This window comes from Pseudophryne corroboree, chromosome 3 (genome assembly GCF_028390025.1).
Source record: "Pseudophryne corroboree isolate aPseCor3 chromosome 3, aPseCor3.hap2, whole genome shotgun sequence".
In the NCBI taxonomy this organism is placed as follows: Eukaryota; Metazoa; Chordata; class Amphibia; order Anura; family Myobatrachidae; genus Pseudophryne; species Pseudophryne corroboree.
In genome coordinates, this window is record NC_086446.1 from 766,318,911 (window position 1) to 766,338,376 (window position 19,466).

The 19,466-nt window shown below is 51.8% G+C and overlaps 1 protein-coding gene across 6 annotated transcripts in view; it reads left to right on the top strand.

The window, feature by feature from the left end:
- Positions 1–443: 443 nt before the first annotated feature.
- Positions 444–19,466, top strand: part of CHD4 (chromodomain helicase DNA binding protein 4) — a 42,191-nt gene continuing 23,168 nt past the window's right edge. For 5 of the 6 annotated variants that reach the window (XM_063962423.1, XM_063962427.1, XM_063962425.1 and 2 more), the window contains exons 1-9: positions 444–571; positions 1,934–2,096; positions 17,059–17,177; positions 17,346–17,531; positions 18,083–18,201; positions 18,304–18,548; positions 18,785–18,909; positions 18,998–19,133; positions 19,213–19,397. In XM_063962423.1, the coding sequence (XP_063818493.1) occupies positions 2,054–2,096; positions 17,059–17,177; positions 17,346–17,531; positions 18,083–18,201; positions 18,304–18,548; positions 18,785–18,909; positions 18,998–19,133; positions 19,213–19,397 (1,158 nt within the window). In that variant the 5' untranslated portion in view covers positions 444–571; positions 1,934–2,053. The remainder of the gene's footprint in view (positions 572–1,933; positions 2,097–17,058; positions 17,178–17,345; positions 17,532–18,082; positions 18,202–18,303; positions 18,549–18,784; positions 18,910–18,997; positions 19,134–19,212; positions 19,398–19,466) is intronic. The other variant, XM_063962428.1, reaches the window with a different exon arrangement.

Genomic DNA, 19,466 nt, shown 5'->3' on the forward strand with positions numbered 1-19,466 from the left:
GCACTGAGGGACACCTGGCAATGTGACTGAGGTGCTGTGTGTGACAGGGATGCCTTGTTATTATGGGATGCCAGGGATGAGACTGAGAGCATATTATGGGATGTCAGGCTCACTCTCCCCCCCACCCCACTTATTATGGGATATCAGGCTCCCTGAAGTTATTATGGGATGTCAGTGGACTATTATGGGATGTCAATCTCCCTCAGCTTATTATGGGATGCCAGGGCTGACTTATTATGGGATGCCAGATTCCCTCCTGTTACTAGGGCCCGTGCTATGCGATGAGGGAGACAGAGGGACTATTATGGGATGCCAGGCTCCCCGGGCTTATTATGGGATGCCTCAGCACGGGGAGTATTATGGGATATCTGACCAAGACGCGTTATTATGGGATGTCAGCAGGCCGCCCATCTCTAAGGGCAACGCTCTGGTCGCCGTGGTAACGGGGCGGGACGAGGGAAGGGGCGGGGCCTTCACCATCATTGCCGGTGTACAGGAGGAGAGGGAGCGGGAGTATATACCGTCAGGAGGGAACGTGCGGCTTTCTGTGCCCTGTATATACCGGCCCGAGGTGAGAGCCTGCCCGGGGGTGGGACGGGCACCCATGGGTGCGCTGCGGAGGGGCTGGGGGGTGGCGGCAGGGGCACTATAGGGGTCTGTGTGTATCCCGGCCTATTGTGTGCGCGCTTATAGCCTTGTGTATGTCCTGGGGGGGGGGAGGGGGAGCATTGCTCTCTATGTATGTGTGTGTGTATATGTATGTGTATATATATATATATATATATATATATTCCAGACCTATGCTAGCTGTCCCATGGCTGTAGAGCTATAGACCTACCCTAACTATCCCATGGCTGTATGTAGGTGGCCCATAGTGTGGCTGGCAGGGCCAGGGATTCCCCACAGGGAAGTCTGTCTGCAACTTCTGGCTCCCCAATGCACCCTGGAAGTTTTTCTCCCTATTGTCAGGCCTGTCCCGGGTCACCGCTATTGTGCTGTTGCTGCTCTGGCGGACTACTGATCCCAGCCAGCCTGACAAAGGGCCTGGGATATGCCTTTCATGGCTCCGGCAGCAGCGTCCCACGTACTCGCTATTGATGCCCCGAGCTACCTTAGCTTGGGATATAGGGATGTGCTTCTGCTCCAGCGGACTACTACCCCCAGCCAGCCTGACAAAGGGCCCGTGAGCTGCTCTCATGGCTCCGGCAGCAGTGTCCCATGTCCTCACTATTGATGCCCCGATCTACCTTAGCATGGGACATTGGGATGTGCAGCTGCTGCTCCGGCGGACTACTGACCCCAGCCAGCCTGACAAAGGGCCCGGGAGCTGCCTCTCATGGCTCTGGCAGTAGTTGTCCCACGTCCTCACTATTGATGCCCCGATCTACCTTAGCATGGGACATTGGGATGTGCAGCTGCTGCTCTGGTGGACTACTGACCCCAGCCAGCCTGACAAAGGGCCTGTGAGCTGCCTCTCATGGCTCTGGCAGTAGTGTCCCACGTCCCTCACTATTGATGCCCCCGATCTACCTTAGCATGGGACATTGAGATGTGCTGCTGCAGTGCCGCTCTCCCAGCAATATACTGGGTTGTTTGGGTTATGTTTGCTAAATGTCATTCTCTGTTACTGTGTGGCAGATTATAGGCTGCCGGTGCTTCATTACATGGTGCTTGGCGTGAGAGTAGTAGTGTGGTAACTGAAGATGCTATATGTGTTTAGGTGTGTGTGTGTATATATATATATATATATATATTATATATATATATATACACACACACACACACACACACACACACACACACACACACACACACACACACACTCTCTCTCCCTGGGACCTCTTGCTCTCTGTGCCCATGCGTGGTTCTGCATTGCTTTGCTCTGTGTATCTGTATGAGTCTTGCCATTTACAGCTCGTTGTCTCCATTGCAGCCTCCTCTCATGTGCCAGGCAGTGATCTCTCCGGCATTCCTTGGATATTAATTTCTGCTTCATTGTGCCGTTCGTTCTCCTCAATGGCCTCCGGACTGGGACCCTCCTCCCCGGGCAGTGATGGTTGAGATTGAAGTGATGCTGAACAGCGGCCTCCATCCAGGTAAGGATCTGCGCGTGATACATGCAGTGTAACGTGCTTGGATCAGAATGCCAGAAATTGGTTTCTTGCTACCGACTATACCTGATTGGAGATGCAAATCAGGGAACCCCCCCATATAGTTGCATCTTAAGAGCTGCAGGAATGCTTGTTTACTGGGAGAGGCCGAGGACTGGGATGGACATCGGTGGTAGTGAATGCTGGATGATTCTACCCTAGGGTGTCGCTACTCCTCACCCACTAAAACCTTAGCCACTTTTTGCCTAGCTGTGTAAGTCCAGAGCTTTGTGTCAGGTGAGTGACTCCCTATTAAATCTGTGGACCATAGTGCAGCCTTCGGTATGGGCAATCTAGGACTCCACTGATTCAGACATAACTTGGAACCTATAAAAGATCTAGAAGTTTTATATGTCTTGTAGAACAAATGTTAACTATTACAACATTTGCTGTTAGGGCATTATTCAGCTTCAGTCGCAATTTTGCTAACTCTGAAATCGTCGATTAGGCTCAAGCTATGACACAGGCAAACGTTTTCTGAAGTCCAACTGGAGATGGGGGGTTTTTTTGCTGAAAAAAATCTATCAATGCTTGAGTAATGTGTTTGACACTTCTCTGTCCTGTGACTGGCCAGCCTAATCAGCCATTGCTTTCATTATAAATCTGTGTACGGTTATGTAATATGCCACATAACCCTGGTGTGTAATATTCAGCTTGAATCCCCTCTTTGGGGGTTGCCGGTTCAGTGTGAAGTTCCAATGTGCAGACCTCTGTCCATTGCATCGGAGAAATCTCGCTCGTAGTTGTGCTCGCATTATGAGGAATGAGCTAAAAACAAATAAGATGTCTATGGGTCGATTCAATTTCGGCAACTTATGAATAGCGCCGGGAATTAGCTCCCGATGCTATTCAATTCAGCTGCTAGTTACCCGCAATTGTCGGGAATTCTTCTCTCATCCCGGGGGATGAGAGAAGAAACCCGACAAAAGTACTGCCTCGCGGCCGGCGCGAGGCTGATTCTGTCGGGAAATCAGCCTTGCGCCGTGGAGTTAAGTCGGAGAATGCCCGTTCTCCCGACAATTCAACCTGTTTAGTCGGCGAGAACGGGCCATCGCCGACTTAACTGGAGCTGAATTGAATAGCGGCGGGAGCTAATTCCCGGCGCTATTCATAAGTTGCCGAATTGAATCGACCCCTATGTCTAGAATTAGCCCATGAGACTCTTGAGGTATCTCTCAGCTAATTGTCACCACCACCTACGACTTTTCATTATACAGATGTGTCCTCATGCAAATAGCTTCAATGGGTGATATTCAATTGTTATATCGCGCCTAATGTGACGGAGGAAAGCGGGGCAATATTAAATTTTTGTTTATTGCAGCTATCGCGCCCATAGAGGTTAAACCTGACTAAACTTAATGGGTGTGACCGGGGGAGGCAAGGGTGGCGAGTTGAAATGCTGGCACCATCACGCCCAAACGTAGCAACAATTGAATTGCTCCATCGAGCGCCATTTTATGGCTGCCAGTGCAAAACAATTGAATAGCTGCCAATATTTCATGAGACACCTGGTGCATGTGAGCTGCAGGTCCTGTGCGACTCTGATACTGGTGGCCATCTTTCCGTGTCTTCACCTGAAACGCCAACAGGAGACTACGCTGATTAATTTTGTGTGACACAGGTGTGTGTTTGGGACGGCGTCTGTTTATGAAGCACAACCTAACTTAGTGCGGGGAAAAAGCTGCTGCATTGTAGCACTTCGTATACAGATTCAGGCTCAGTCACACACAGATATATGTGTCGCATATCAAATTAATCAGCGCAGGCTGCTGGTGCGTTCTAAGCATTGTGACTTGTACACATTTTCAAGTGAAAGGATGAGCAAGACACCTGGCCTAGCAGAGTGGTATGGACCTGGAGCGACAAGCTGGGGTGTTTGCAGCAATGATGTACGAGAGCACATTTTTTATACTGTGCCTGAGTGCTGTCCTTTATCTTGCCTGGTCGGGAGAAGTTGTTCTCTCTTCTATGTTGGGTGTATATGGTTCTGTCTGTGTAACGGGGGGGATATATACACCTATATGATACTGATGTAGATTGGGTTTGTGGGCTGATGCTTGTGTCTATATAGGTGTCTTGGCTGTGTACGTAACGTGTTTTGTGAATACTGAATTTTCCAGGCCTAGTAATTGCTGCTGTGGTCAGTGTGTGTATGTTCTTGTTACAGCTCTTTCGGAAATCAATGGCACTATATAAATACAGATAATATCTACTTGTATGTGGCTTGGATCAGTACTATAAAGAGACACCCTATCTGTAACCTGAAAGATGCAGTATTAGGGCCGTCTGCAGAGTATATTGTGTTTTATGATCTCTCTGGTGAATGATCCTTCTCGTCATTTAATAGTATATTGAGATTATAAGAAAAGTTAGGATTTGATAACCGCATAAAGGACAAATAAATGATACCTTTAATCTATTTACAACCTGGTAGTTAAGGTGTTATTGACTTGTAATATTACCGGAGGAGGCGTCTGGGGTTCCCAAATCCATACACGCTTCCTGGTTTTGGCGAATGTGAGGTACAGCTGCGGTATGGGTGGTTTTTGGGTGCTGCCATCTTGTCAAAGTAAAAAAGTAAAGCAGCCATTTACTGTCCTGTCCTAAAGAAACAAAAGCTACCCCCCCCCCTTGCAGAGCTGCGTGTGCAGTATGGGCGGGAGGGGCTGTCAGACACGGGGAAGCCCCCACCTCCCTCTGCATGTGCTTTTCTGCATCTCCTCCTCACATACAGGAACACTGGGCCGCAGGCCTGGATGTCGGCCTGTTCTCCGGCTCAGTGTCTTTCTGTCCTATTCTCCTAAAGGTACTGCTCTGCATGTACCTCTTTCTCCAGTATCTGTCCATGTCTCCTCCTCCTGTGCTCCCCCCTCCCCCCCATATGTGAGCTGCTGTCCCTGCCTTTCCCGGGCTTTTGTTCTACCCAGCAACTGCACAGTGACCTGAGGGCTGTCACATGTGACTGTCTCACCATATGCACTTAGCAGAATGCTGCAGTGTGACCGTCTCCCCATATACACCTGGGATAATACTGCACGATGACAGTCACCCCCATATACACCTGGGATAATACTGTACGGTGACCGTCTCCCCATATACACCTGGGATAATACTGTACGGTTGACAGTCTCCCCCATATACACCTGGGATAATACTGTACTGTGACAGTCTCCCCATATACACCTGGGATAATACTGTACGGTGACCGTCTCCCCATATACACCTGGGATAATACTGTACGGTGACCGTCTCCCCATATACACCTGGGATAATACTGTACGGTGACCGTCTCCCCATATACACCTGGGATAATACTGTACGGTGACCGTCTCCCCATATACACCTGGGATAATACTGTACGGTGACCGTCTCCCCATATACACCTGGGATAATACTGTACGGTGACCGTCTCTCCCCATATACACCTGGGATAATACTGTACTGTGACAGTCTCCCCATATACACCTGGGATAATACTGTACTGTGACAGTCTCCCCCATATACACCTGGGATAATACTGTACTGTGACAGTCTCCCCATATACACCTGGGATAATACTGTACTGTGACAGTCTCCCCATATACACCTAGGATAATACTGCACGATGACAGTCACCCCATATACACCTAGGATAATACTGCACGGTGACTGTCTCCCCATATACACCTGGGATAATACTGCCATGTGACTGTCTCCCCCATATACACCTGGGATAATACTGCCATGTGACTGTCCCCCCATACACACCTGGGATAATACTGCTGGGTGACTGTCCCCCCCCCCCCCCCCCCCCCCCCCATATACACCTGGGATAATACTGCCATGTGACTGTCTCCCCATATACACCTGGGATAATACTGCCAGGGTGACTGTACCCCCCATACACGCTTGGGATAATACTGCCGGGTGACTGTACCCCCATACACGCTTGGGGATAATACTGCTGGGTGACTGTCCACCCATACACGCTTGGGATAATACTGCCTGGGTGACTGTCCCCCCCCCCCCATACACACCTGGGATAATACTGTACGGTGACCGTCTCCCCATATACACCTGGGATAATACTGTACGGTGACCGTCTCCCCATATACACCTGGGATAATACTGTACGGTGACCGTCTCCCCATATACACCTGGGATAATACTGTACGGTGACCGTCTCCCCATATACACCTGGGATAATACTGTACGGTGACCGTCTCCCCATATACACCTGGGCTAATACTGCATGGTGACCGTCTCCCCATATACACCTGGGCTAATACTGCATGGTGACAGTCTCCCCATATACACCTGGGATAATACTGCATGATGACCGTCTCCCCCATATACACCTGAGATAATACTGTACGGTGACCGTCTCCCCATATACACCTGGGATAATACTGTACGGTGACCGTCTCCCCATATACACCTGGGATAATACTGTACGGTGACAGTCTCCCCATATACACCTGGGATAATACTGTAACGGTGACCGTCTCCCCATATACACCTGGGATAATACTGTACGGTGACCGTCTCCCCATATACACCTGGGATAATACTGTACGGTGACCGTCTCCCCCATATACACCCTGGGCTAATACTGCATGGTGACCGTCTCCCCCATATACACCTGGGGCTAATACTGCATGATGACAGTCTCCCCATATACACCTGGGATAATACTGCATGATGACCGTCTCCCCATATACACCTGAGATAATACTGTACGGTGACCGTCTCCCCATATACACCTGGGATAATACTGTACGGTGACCGTCTCCCCATATACACCTGGGATAATACTGTAACGGTGACCGTCTCCCCATATACACCTGGGATAATACTGTAACGGTGACCGTCTCCCCATATACACCTGGGATAATACTGTACGGTGACCGTCTCCCCATATACACCTGGGATAATACTGTACGGTGACCGTCTCCCCATATACACCTGGGATAATACTGTACGGTGACCGTCCTCCCCATATACACCTGGGATAATACTGTACGGTGACGTCTCCCCATATACACCTGGGATAATACTGTACGGTGACAGTTCTCCCCATATACACCTGGGATAATACTGTATGGTTGACTGTCCCCCCCCCCCACCCCCCCCCCCCCCCCCCCATACACACCTGGGGTAACACTGTATGGTTGACTGTCCCCCCCCCCCCCCCCCCCCCCCATACACACCTGGCGGGTAACACTGTATGGTTGACTGTCCCTCCCCATATACACCTGGGATAATACTTGTGGGTGACTGCCCCCCTCCCCCCACCACCCCATACACACCTGGGATAATACTTGTGGGTGACCGTCCCCCCCCCCCCATATACACCTGGGATAATACTGCCGGGTGACCGTCCCCCCCCCCCCCCCCCCCATATACACCTGGGATAATACTGCCGTGTGACCGTCCTCCCCCCCCCCCCCCCCCCCCATATACACCTGGGATAATACTGCCGGGTGACCGTCCCCCCCCCCCCCCCCCCCCCCCATATACACCTGGGATAATACTGCCGGGTGACCGTCCCCCCCCCCATATACACCTGGGATAATACTGCCGGGTGACCCGTCCCCCCCCCCCCCATATACACCTGGGATAATACTGCCGGGTGACCGTCCCCCCCCCACCCATATACACCTGGGATAATACTGCCGGGTGACCGTCCCCCCCCCCCCCCCCCATATACACCTGGGATAATACTGCCGGATGACCGTCCCCCCCCCCATATACACCTGGGATAATACTGCCGGGTGACCGTCCCCCCCCCATATACACCTGGGATAATACTGCCGGGTGACCGTCCCCCCCCCATATACACCTGGGATAATACTGCCCGGGTAACTGCCCCCCCCTCTCCCCCCACCCCATACGCACCTGAGATAATACTTGCTGGTGACCATCTCCCCATATACACCTGGGATAATACTTGTGGGTGACCCGTCTCCCCCATATACACCTGGGCTAATACTGCATGATGACAGTCTCCCCATATACACCTGGGATAATACTGCATGATGACAGTCTCCCCCATATACACCCTGGGATAATACTGTACGGTGACCGTCTCCCCATATACACCTGGGATAATACTGTACGGTGACCGTCTCCCCCATATACACCTGGGATAATACTGTACGGTGACCGTCTCCCCATATACACCTGGGATAATACTTGTGGGTGACCGTCTCCCCATATACAACCTGGGATAATACTGCATGATGACAGTCTCCCCATATACACCTGGGATAATACTGCAGTGTGACCGTCTCCCCGTATACACCTAGGGATAATACTGCACGATGACAGTCACCCCCATACACACCTGGGATAATACTGTATGGTGACCGTCTCCCCATACACACCTGGGATAATACTGCCATGTGACTGTCTCCCCATATACACCTGGGATAATACTGTCATGTGACTGTCCCCCCCCCCATACACACCTGGGATAATACTGCTGGGTGACTGTCCCCCCCATATACACCTGGGATAATACTGCCATGTGACTGTCTCCTCCCCATATACACCTGGGATAATACTGCCGGGTGACTGTACCCCCATACACACCTGGGACCTGGGATAATACTGCCGGGTGACTGTCTCCCCATATACACCTGGGATAATACTGCCATGTGACTGTCTCCCCATACACACCTGGGATAATACTGTACGGTGACCGTCTCCCCATATACACCTGGGATAATACTGTACGGTGACCGTCTCCCCATATACACCTGGGATAATACTGTACGGTGACCGTCTCCCCATATACACCTGGGATAATACTGTACGGTGACCGTCTCCCCATATACACCTGGGATAATACTGTACGGTGACCGTCTCCCCATATACACCTGGGATAATACTGTACGGTGACCGTCTCCCCATATACACCTGGGATAATACTGTACGGTGACCGTCTCCCCATATACACCTGGGATAATACTGTACGGTGACCGTCTCCCCATATACACCTGGGATAATACTGTACGGTGACCGTCTCCCCATATACACCTGGGATAATACTGTACGGTGACCGTCTCCCCATATACACCTGGGATAATACTGTACGGTGACCGTCTCCCCATATACACCTGGGATAATACTGTACGGTGACCGTCTCCCCATATACACCTGGGGTAACACTGTATGGTTGACTGTCCCCCCATACACACCTGGGGTAACACTGTATGGTTGACTGTCCCTCCCCATAAACACCTGGGATAATACTTGTGGGTGACTGCCCCCCTCCCCCCCACCCCATACACACCTGGGATAATACTTGTGGGTGACCGTCTCCCCATACACACCTGGGATAATACTTGCGGGTGACCGTCCCCCCCCATATACACCTGGGATAATACTGCCGGGTGACCATCCCCCCATATACACCTGGGATAATACTGCCGGGTGACCGTCTCCCCCCCCCCCCCCCCCCCCCCCCCCCCATATACACCTTGGATAATACTGCCGGGTGACTGCCCCCCTCCCCCCCGCCCCATACACACCTGGGATAATACTTGCTGGTGACCATCTCCCCATATACACCTGGGATAATACTTGTGGGTGACCGTCTCCCCATACACACCTGGGATAATACTTGCTATATATAGGGCAGTACAGATGGTGTAATGGTTAGCATTACTGCCACACAGCACTGGTGTCACGGGTTTGAGTCCCACCATGGACCTGTGTGGAGTTTGTATGTTCTCCCTGTGCGTGTGTGGGTTTCCTCCCACAATACAAAAATATACTGTACTGGTATTGTAGGTTAATTTACTCCTAACAAAAATGAACCCGAGTGAGTGTGTAGATGTTTAGGGCAGACTAGATGGGCCAAGTGGTTCTTATCTGCTTTCACATTACACCTTATAAAAATACTGCACGATAACGGTCTCGCCATATACACCTAGAATGATACTGCAGTATCATTTTATTTATGAATTCATTAACCTTTATATAGTGTGTGCACATTACACCACACTATAGAGACTTATTGCAGATGTTCATATTTGTTCCTGTCCCAGTGGAGCTTACACCTAGAATAACATTGCGCTGCGGCTGTCCCACCATATACACCTATAATAACACTGCACGGCGGCTGTCTCACCGTATACACCTACAATAACACTGCACGGCGGCTGTCTCACCGTATACACCTATAATTACACTGCAGGTTGGCTTTCGCCATATAGACCTAGAATAATACTGCACGGCGGCTGTCTCACTGTATACACCTATAATACTGCAGGGTGACTCTCGCCATATACACCTGGGATACACCGTGTTAAGTCTTGGTTAGGACTGTGATATGACTGGTGTCTCCGCATCTACGCAGTGTGACTCACCATTTACAGCTAGAATAATACGGGCATGTGACTGCCGCCATTTACTCCAGGAATCAGATGCAGATTGTGTCTGGTGTCTCGCTAGGTCATCTGATATGACTGCTGACTCTCCTATATACACGTAATAGAGACTGATGTGAATGTCATCTTGCTGGGCACACCTGGATATGAATGCTGGTGTGAGTGGTCTATGGTTGAGCACACATGGAATAACACCTGCCCGTACACCTGGCATCAGATGCTGGTGTGAGTGGTGCCTCGCTGGGTACACCTGGCATCAGATGCTGGTTCGAGTGGTGCCTCGCTAGGTCCACCTGGAATCGGATGCTGGTGTGAGTGGTGCCTCGCTAGGTCCACCTGGAATCGGATGCTGGTGTGAGTGGTGCCTCGCTGGGTACACTTGGAATCGGATGCTGGTGTGAGTGGTGCCTCGCTGGGATACACTTGGAATTGGATGCAGGTGTGAGTGGTGCCTCGCTGGGTACACCTGGAATCAGATGCTGGTGTGAGTGGTGTTTTGCTAGGTTCACCTGGAATCGGATGCTGGTGTGAGTGGTGCCTCGCTGGATACACCTGGAATCAGATGCTGGTGTGAGTGGTGTTTTGCTAGGTTCACCTGGAATCGGATGCTGGTGTGAGTGGTGCCTCGCTGGGTACACCTGGAATCAGATGCTGGTGTGAGTGGTGCCTCGCTGGGTACACCTGGAATCAGATGCTGGTGTGAGTGGTGTTTTGCTAGGTTCACCTGGAATCGGATGCTGGTGTGAGTGGTGCCTCGCTGGGTACACCTGGAATCAGATGCTGGTGTGAGTGGTGCCTCGCTGGGTACACCTGGAATCAGATGCTGGTGTGAGTGGTGTTTTGCTAGGTTCACCTGGAATCTGATGCTGGTGTGAGTGGTGTTTTGCTAGGTTCACCTGGAATCAGATGCTGGTGTGAGTGGTGCCTCGCTGGGTATACCTGGAATCGGATGCTGGTGTGAGTGGTGCCTCGCTGGGTACACTTGGAATTGGATGCTGGTGTGAGTGGTGCCTCGCTGGGTACACCTGGAATCGGATGCTGGTGTGAGTGGTTTCTCGTTGAGTAAATCTGCATATTGGACCCTGATGTGAGTGGTCTCTGGCTGGGTACGCCTGGATGTTGGACTGTGGTGTGCGTGGTCTCTGGCTGGGTACGCCTTGATATCTGACCTTGGTGTGATTTGGTTTCTGGCAGAGGACACGTGAATGGTCTTTCGCTGGGTACGCTAGGATATTGGACCCTGGGGTGAGTGGACTATGACTGGGTACACCTGGATATTGGACCTGTGGTAATTGGTCTCTTGTTGGGTATACCTGGATATCGGACCCTGGTGTTAGTTGTCTCTGGCTGGGTACACCTTAATATTGGACTCTCGTGTGAGTGGTCTCTCACTGGGTACGCTTGGATATTGGACCCTGGGGTGAGTGGTCTCTGGCTGAAGATACCTAGATATTGGACCCTGGGGTGAGTGGTCTGTGGCTGGGTACACCTGGATATGGATACACAGAATGGTTGTTGCTCAGATCCGTTTATTGGTCCATAACAGGTGCATGTAAAGAAGGGATTCATTTAGACTAGGAATAACAAACAAGTGCCCCAGCACATAGCAATGGACCAGTAAAAGACCTAAGCCTACATGTAGTAATGAAGAGATCTCTTACATACATTTGCTAACATATGGTAAGCCACCAGACATGGCAAGGCCCCCCTGCTCTGGTGGTCCTACACTACATGATAATAGCACTGGCTTTGGGTCATACATTTATGTATTTTTAAATTGAGAGCCAACTTACTTGTAGTGACCACAAGATCCTCCCATTATGTCACTACAAGGATCAGCATACCCTAACACTACTGATCTCATCCATGCCTCTCGGAACAGGCTGGAAGATGCTTAAATCAATTTATTTGTCCATCACTTGTGCCCACCCTAATGTGAGTGGTCTCTGGCTGGGTATGCCTGATTATTGGACCCTGGGGTCAGGGGTCTCTGGCTGGGTACGCCTGATTATTGGACCCTGGGGTCAGGGGTCTCTGGCTGGGTACGCCTGGGTAGTGGACCCGGTGTCAGGGGTCTCTGGCTGGGTACGCCTGGATAGTGGACCCGGTGTCAGGGGTCTCTGGCTGGGTACGCCTGATTATTGGACCCTGGGGTCAGGGGTCTCTGGCTGGGTACGCCTGGATAGTGGACCCGGTGTCAGGGGTCTCTGGCTGGGTATGCCTGGGTAGTGGACCCGGTGTCAGGGGTCTCTGGCTGGGTACGCCTGATTATTGGACCCTGGGGTCAGGGGTCTCTGGCTGGGTACGCCTGGATAGTGGACCCGGTGTCAGGGGTCTCTGGCTGGGTATGCCTGGGTAGTGGACCCGGTGTCAGGGGTCTCTGGCTGGGTACGCCTGGGTAGTGGACCCGGTGTCAGGGGTCTCTGGCTGGGTACGCCTGGGTAGTGGACCCGGTGTCAGGGGTCTCTGGCTGGGTACGCCTGGATAGTGGACCCGGTGTCAGGGGTCTCTGGCTGGGTATGCCTGGATAGTGGACCCGGGGTCAGGGGTCTCTGGCTGGGTACGCCTGATTATTGGACCCTGGGGTCAGGGGTCTCTGGCTGGGTACGCCTGGATAGTGGACCCGGTGTCGGGTCTCTGGCTGGGTATGCCTGGGTAGTGGACCCGGTGTCAGGGGTCTCTGGCTGGGTATGCCTGGGTAGTGGACCCGGTGTCAGGGGTCTCTGGCTGGGTACGCCTGGATAGTGGACCCGGTGTCAGGGGTTTCTGGCTGGGTATGCCTGGATAGTGGACCAGGGGTCTCTGGCTGGGTACGCCTGGATAGTGGACCCTGGGGTCAGGGGCATCTGGCTGGGTATGCCTGGGTAGTGGACCCGGTGTCGGGGGTCTCTGGCTGGGTACGCCTGGGTAGTGGACACTGGGGTCAGGGGTCTCTGGCTGGGTATGCCTGGATAGTGGACCCGGTGTCAGGTGTCTCTGGCTGGGTAGTGGACACTGGGGTCAGGGGTCTCTGGCTGGGTATGCCCGGATAGTGGACCCGGTCTCAGGGGTCTCTGGCTGGCTATGCCTTGATAGTGGACCCGGGGTCAGGTGTCTCTGGCTGGGTATGCCTGGGTAGTGGACCCGGGGTCAGGTGTCTCTGGCTGGGTACGCCTGGGTAGTGGACCCGGTGTCAGGGGTCTCTGGCTGGGTACGCCTGGGTAGTGGACCTGGGGTCAGGGGTCTCTGGCTGGGTATGCCTGGGTAGTGGACCCGGGGTCACGGGTCTCTGGCTGGGTACGCCTGGATAGTGGACCCTGGGGTCAGGGGCATCTGGCTGGGTACGCCTGGATAGTGGACCCGGGGTCACGGGTCTCTGGCTGGGTACGCCTGGGGTCAGGGGCATCTGGCTGGGTACGCTTGGATAGTGGACCCTGGGGTCAGGGGCATCTGGCTGGGTACACCTGGATAGTGGACCCTGGTGTAATTAGCCAGATGTCATGTTGATGCGTACGCAGGTGTCCTGGTATACATGAGATCAATCCTCTGACTATAGAATCCTGCAGCGTGTCTGTTACTAGGGGATGAACTGCTGTTACTGAGGACACTGGCGGCGGTCCTGACCCTTGAGAAGGAAGCTGCACACCCTTTACTTGAGTCTGCTCTTACTGCCCATCTCGTCCCCTGCTGCGTGCCATGGTATTTGAGCCCTAGCCTGACTAGTATCTCAGCGGCCACTTGTGCGTACCAGAGCGTGACAAATATACCAGTGTGCCATGCTCCTCTTTCTATCGCTGTATTCCTTGAATGGGATGTAGTCTGCATCCCAGCGGCTGTGATGCCGGCAGTCCTGTGACAGAGCCCGGAATACCGACACCACTGAGGTGACTGGCGCCAAAACCCTGACGGCCGACTTCCCAAAGGTAAGTATTGGGGTTCGGGGGGGGGGGGGGGGGGGGGGGTGTATAGGGTCAGGTACTAAGGAGGGGTTATTTTTATAACTCGCAGTAAAATGTGGTGTGACTCGGTTTTCTGACCCAACTAGTGATAACCGCCGGCATAACACGCGGTACTGAATGATGGTGGGTATGAGGCCTTGGTCATTGATCCCTACAGGTGTAAACGGCGCTCAGTCCTGCTTTGGCTGGCATCCTTTTCATAATCCCACAATAAGGAGTAACCCACACTCATGCAGAGATGTGACTGGAATGATTATACACTGCTGCATATGGCCATTGTGTGCAGCGTGCGTGTCCTAGAAGTAGGATGATATAGCATGGTGCAGCACTGCTCACGTGCCATCTGCGCCAGCGCTTCCTGCCAGGTCAGCACAGCTGGATCTAGTAAATCACACAAACAAAATGGCTGCAGCCCTGCAAGGAATGGCCCCTCTCTCTCTGTTTGTCCTGGATGTCTTCCCGTCTCTGACCAGTGGCAGCGCAGGCTGATAAATCTGTCTGATCTGCCTCTGCTCGTGTCCCAGAAGAGATTGTGTGTGTGTGTGCATAACGCTGTCGTCACCGTGTCCTCTGCCCCACCCCCCTCCCTGCTCTAACCCACACGCACCCCCTCCTCCCTCCCTAATGTAGAGGTGTTCCTTTATCATCTCTGCAATTCCTCTTATGTGGTGTTACTAGATTAACACCCCTCCTTCCAGTGTTCCAATGCACATTCCTCATTCTGCTGGTCCACTTTATATCTAAACTACAGTTCTGCTAACAGAAAATGTCTAGGAGTAACCTCCACACACAAATGTTACCTGACCGGAATATGTCAGATCAGCCTGGGAGCTTTCCTCGTGCATGGCAGACCTCCTGTCCTCATCAATGGCTAAGATCAGGTTGTAGCAAAACAGATTGTAACACACATGCGATATCTCGTGTTCTACAAAGACGTGGGGTCATTCGCAAGGTTTTGAATCTTTATATTTTTTTAATCTATCACTTCAATGTGTACCCTGGTTTTAGTTGCTCTTTAAATCTGTATTGTTATTACTAGCTGTAAATTACTGATCGCATAACCTCCGAGGGGTGGGAGTGGTCCTCTGTCTTGCCAGGTTTGACCTCGTTTTCTGCCTTCCTGGCGTGTCTATGTGTGGGTCATGCTTTCCCAGGTACTAGAGCAGAGGGTCATTACTACCAACAGGATTCGCCTCTCCCACCTCCCTCGTATATGGCCGCCACACTGGTATTCACCCAGACCCCCCCCCACAGAGGACACACACACACACACACACACACACACACACACACACACACACACACACACACACACACACACACACACACACTCTTAACACCACCGCATGTGCCCCCCATCACTCCTACACAGACACACCTCACACCTCCCTGTAAACTAGTGGGTGCTGGGACCTGTCCTTCTCTTTCCGCCTATCATATAATATATGTGGAGGCCAGTTAACCCTACTCTGCTCATTTGCTCCTAAACCACACTTGCCCCCCTCTTTCACATAACCCCATGACCAGGTGTATAGGAAGCACAGACAAGTCTCCTTTCATCCAGTTGATCATCCACATCTGGTTGTGACAACAAGAGTAACCATTAGGGAGGCCAATCCCGGGCCGTTTTTTCAATCCCGGGATTCGGGATTGAAAAACGGTCGATTCCCGGGATTGCAGTAGGGACCAGTGAAGGTTGTAGGGAGCAGCGCTGGAGGGAGGGTGTAGGTAGGGAGGGTGTAGGTAGTGGTGCGGGAGGTAGGGAGGGTGTAGGTAGTGGTGCGGGAGGTAGGGAGGGTGTAGGTAGTGGTGCGGGAGGTAGGGAGGGTGTAGGTAGTGGTGCGGGAGGTAGGGAGGGTGTAGGTAGTGGTGCGGGAGGTAGGGAGGTTGTAGGTAGTGGTGCGGGAGGTAGGGAGGGTGTAGGTAGCGGTGCGGGAGGTAGGGAGGGTGTAGGTAGCAGTGCGGGAGGGTGGGTGTAGGTAGTGGTGCGGGAGAGAGGATGTAGGTAGCGGCGCGGAAGGGTTGGTAGCGGCGCGAGAGGGAGGGTGGGTGTAAGTAATGACACTTACTATTAGGCGGGCGGCCGTGGCAGCCATGGACTCACTGAACGAGGGAGCATTTCAAATGAAGCGCCGGCCGCCAGCCAACCAGAGCTGGCATACTGGCAGTCAATCAGGGAAGCGGTCGCAGCAGTGGCTCCTGATTGGCTGCCGCGGCAGCTTCCCTGATTGGCTGCCGAGCTGCCAGCTCTGATTGGCTGGCGGCCGGCGCTACATTTGAAGTGCTGCCGCGTTCAGCTTGTCCATGGCTGCCGCGGCCGCCCGCCTAATAGTAAGTGTCATTACTTACACCCACCCTCCCGCACATGTGCACTGTAATCCCTTGAATCCCGGGATTGGAAGCTCCAATCCCGGGATTCAAATCCCGGCATTTTTGGGCCCAAATCCCGGGATCCCGACGATCCCGGGATTGGCCTCCCTAGTAACCATAGAACATGTTGGAGGAGCTTACATGTGTTGCTTGTGTCTAACCCCCCACCCCCACCCCGGTTCCTGCTCACTGTATTATGTGACATTTAAACTCTCTTCCTTCCAGACGATGACGATTTGGACGAGGATCTGTCTGATGTGGAAACTCCTAAAGTAAAGAAAAAAAAGAAACCCAAAAAACCTCGTGAATCCAAAGTAACCAAGGGGAAGAGACAGAAAAAGGAGGTGAGTGTACAGACACTGTGCCTTGAAGTGGCGGTGTCTGTATGGAGCACACTGTGGGCTGGGGTTCGGTTTTTGGCCATGAAGAACTGATGGGTAAATGGAGGAGGGATTACAGGGATTGTGTTTGTCCCGGAGCTTCGTAAGAGATGCTGCTTGTTTCCTTTCCAGGATGTAGATGACAGCTCAGGCGAAGGGAATGATTTTGGGGAAGATGACGGGGGCCTTGCACGTTCCGATAGTGAGGGCAGTGATTACACACCTGGTAAGAAGAAGAAGAAAAAGTTGTCACAGAAGAAGGAAAAGAAAATGAAGGTGAAGCGAGAAGAGGAGGAAGATGACGATGATGATTCTAAAGTAAGTGGAGCTGAGTGTATAAAGGCTTCACATGTGCAGAGCAGCCTTTTTTCTTCACACTCTGTAATATACAGCTTTATACATGTTATTAGACGATCATGCCCACAGCTACTGTATACAGTACTTATGGTAAGGGTAATATGATGTCCCAATTGATGCAGTTCTCTGGTGAATCTGGCTGTTAGTTTGACATGCTGCAATGCTTCTTGTAGTCCAATGGCAGCTGCACATTTATAGGGTATACGACCAATTTCATGAATTAAATGGGCGGTATGGAGAATGGTGTCTGGCAGTAAACACCGGTGCGAAATATTCTCCATTGCCATAGATAGGAGTGCTGAACTAATATCATTAGCTCACTCTTGTACAGAGACTAGGGACAAAGGTAATATGGAGAGGGGGCTTATGGCTACTGATAGAGATGTCATTGAGTTGTCTTCTGCCCCCCCCACACGCCGGTGTTTGTACATGTTTTGGAGGTGCCCTGTTATGCTGCAGCACTATTAGCATTTACCCCATAGTCTGGTATTCAATGCTCTGTTGTCTGACAGGAACCAAAGTCTTCAGGGCAACTTTTAGAAGACTGGGGGATGGAAGATATCGATCATGTGTTCACGGAGGATGACTACAGAACTCTGACTAACTACAAGGCTTTCAGTCAGTTCGTCAGGTATACCCTTTCTCTTCTTTCTGTGTATCTGGCCACACAGGCTCACCCCACCACTGCCCCCACTTCCACTCTGGTTACGACTCCCATTCCTTCTTCGTTTAGGCCTCTCATAGCAGCGAAGAACCCTAAAATCGCTGTCTCTAAGATGATGATGGTTCTAGGAGCTAAGTGGAGAGAGTTCAGTACCAACAATCCCCTGAAGGGCAGCTCCGGAGCATCTGTGGCTGCTGCAGCCGCTGCCGCTGTGGCCGTGGTTGAAAGTATGGTCGCTTCTACTGAGGTAACGATCCCACCTCCACCACCAGCTGAAGTTCCCCTGCGCAAGGCAAAGACGAAGGAAGGAAAAGGTGACTGAACATACAAGTGACTGGGTTAAGTGAGAGGAGCGTGGGTGGATGAGGATTAGCGGTTGGGAATCGGGAATGTAGTTGTCGGTGGGACAGCGACCTTAGCGAAGGGTGATGATTGAAGGGAAAATTTTCCTGCAGTAGAACTAGAAACGACATTAAAGTTGGGATCGGTAGGCAAGTAATTGAGTAAATTTATGCGGTGCTTTATATTACAGTTTTTTTTTTTTTTCTAGGACCCAATGCCAGGAAGAAACCAAAGATTGTCCGGCCCCCAGAGACTAAGAAAACTAAAGCCAAGAAAGTGGCCCCTTTGAAGATCAAACTTGCGGGCTTTGGTTCAAAACGCAAGCGCTCCTCTGTGAGTATCTTTTTAATGGGGAACAGGGGGTTGGTAAGGGTCTTGGGTTTGCGGTGTCTGGTTCCATCGTGTCTGTTCTCTCCATCAGAGCGAGGAGGAGGACCTCGACGTGGACTCTGACTATGACGAAGGCAGCATGAACAGCTTGTCCGTATCTGATGGATCCACCAGCAAGAGCAGCCGAAGCCGCAAGAGACTAAAGGCCGCCAAGAAGAAAAAGAAAGGTGACTGCTCAAACCTTTTTGGACTTTAGCAACTGTACGCAATGGACAGCAATGAATAATGAAGTTCTTCTCTTCCCAGGTGAAGAGGAACCAATACCTGGTGGCATAGATGGCTACGAGACAGACCACCAAGACTATTGCGAGGTTTGTCAGCAAGGGGGAGAGATCATCTTGTGTGACACATGTCCCCGAGCTTACCATATGGTTTGCCTAGACCCAGACATGGACAAAGCGCCTGAGGGCAAATGGAGTTGTCCTCATTGCGTAAGTGATGCGCTCCATTATCTGTGTAATACCGTGCTTGGGGATTGGGGAGTCCTAACTGGTCTTTCT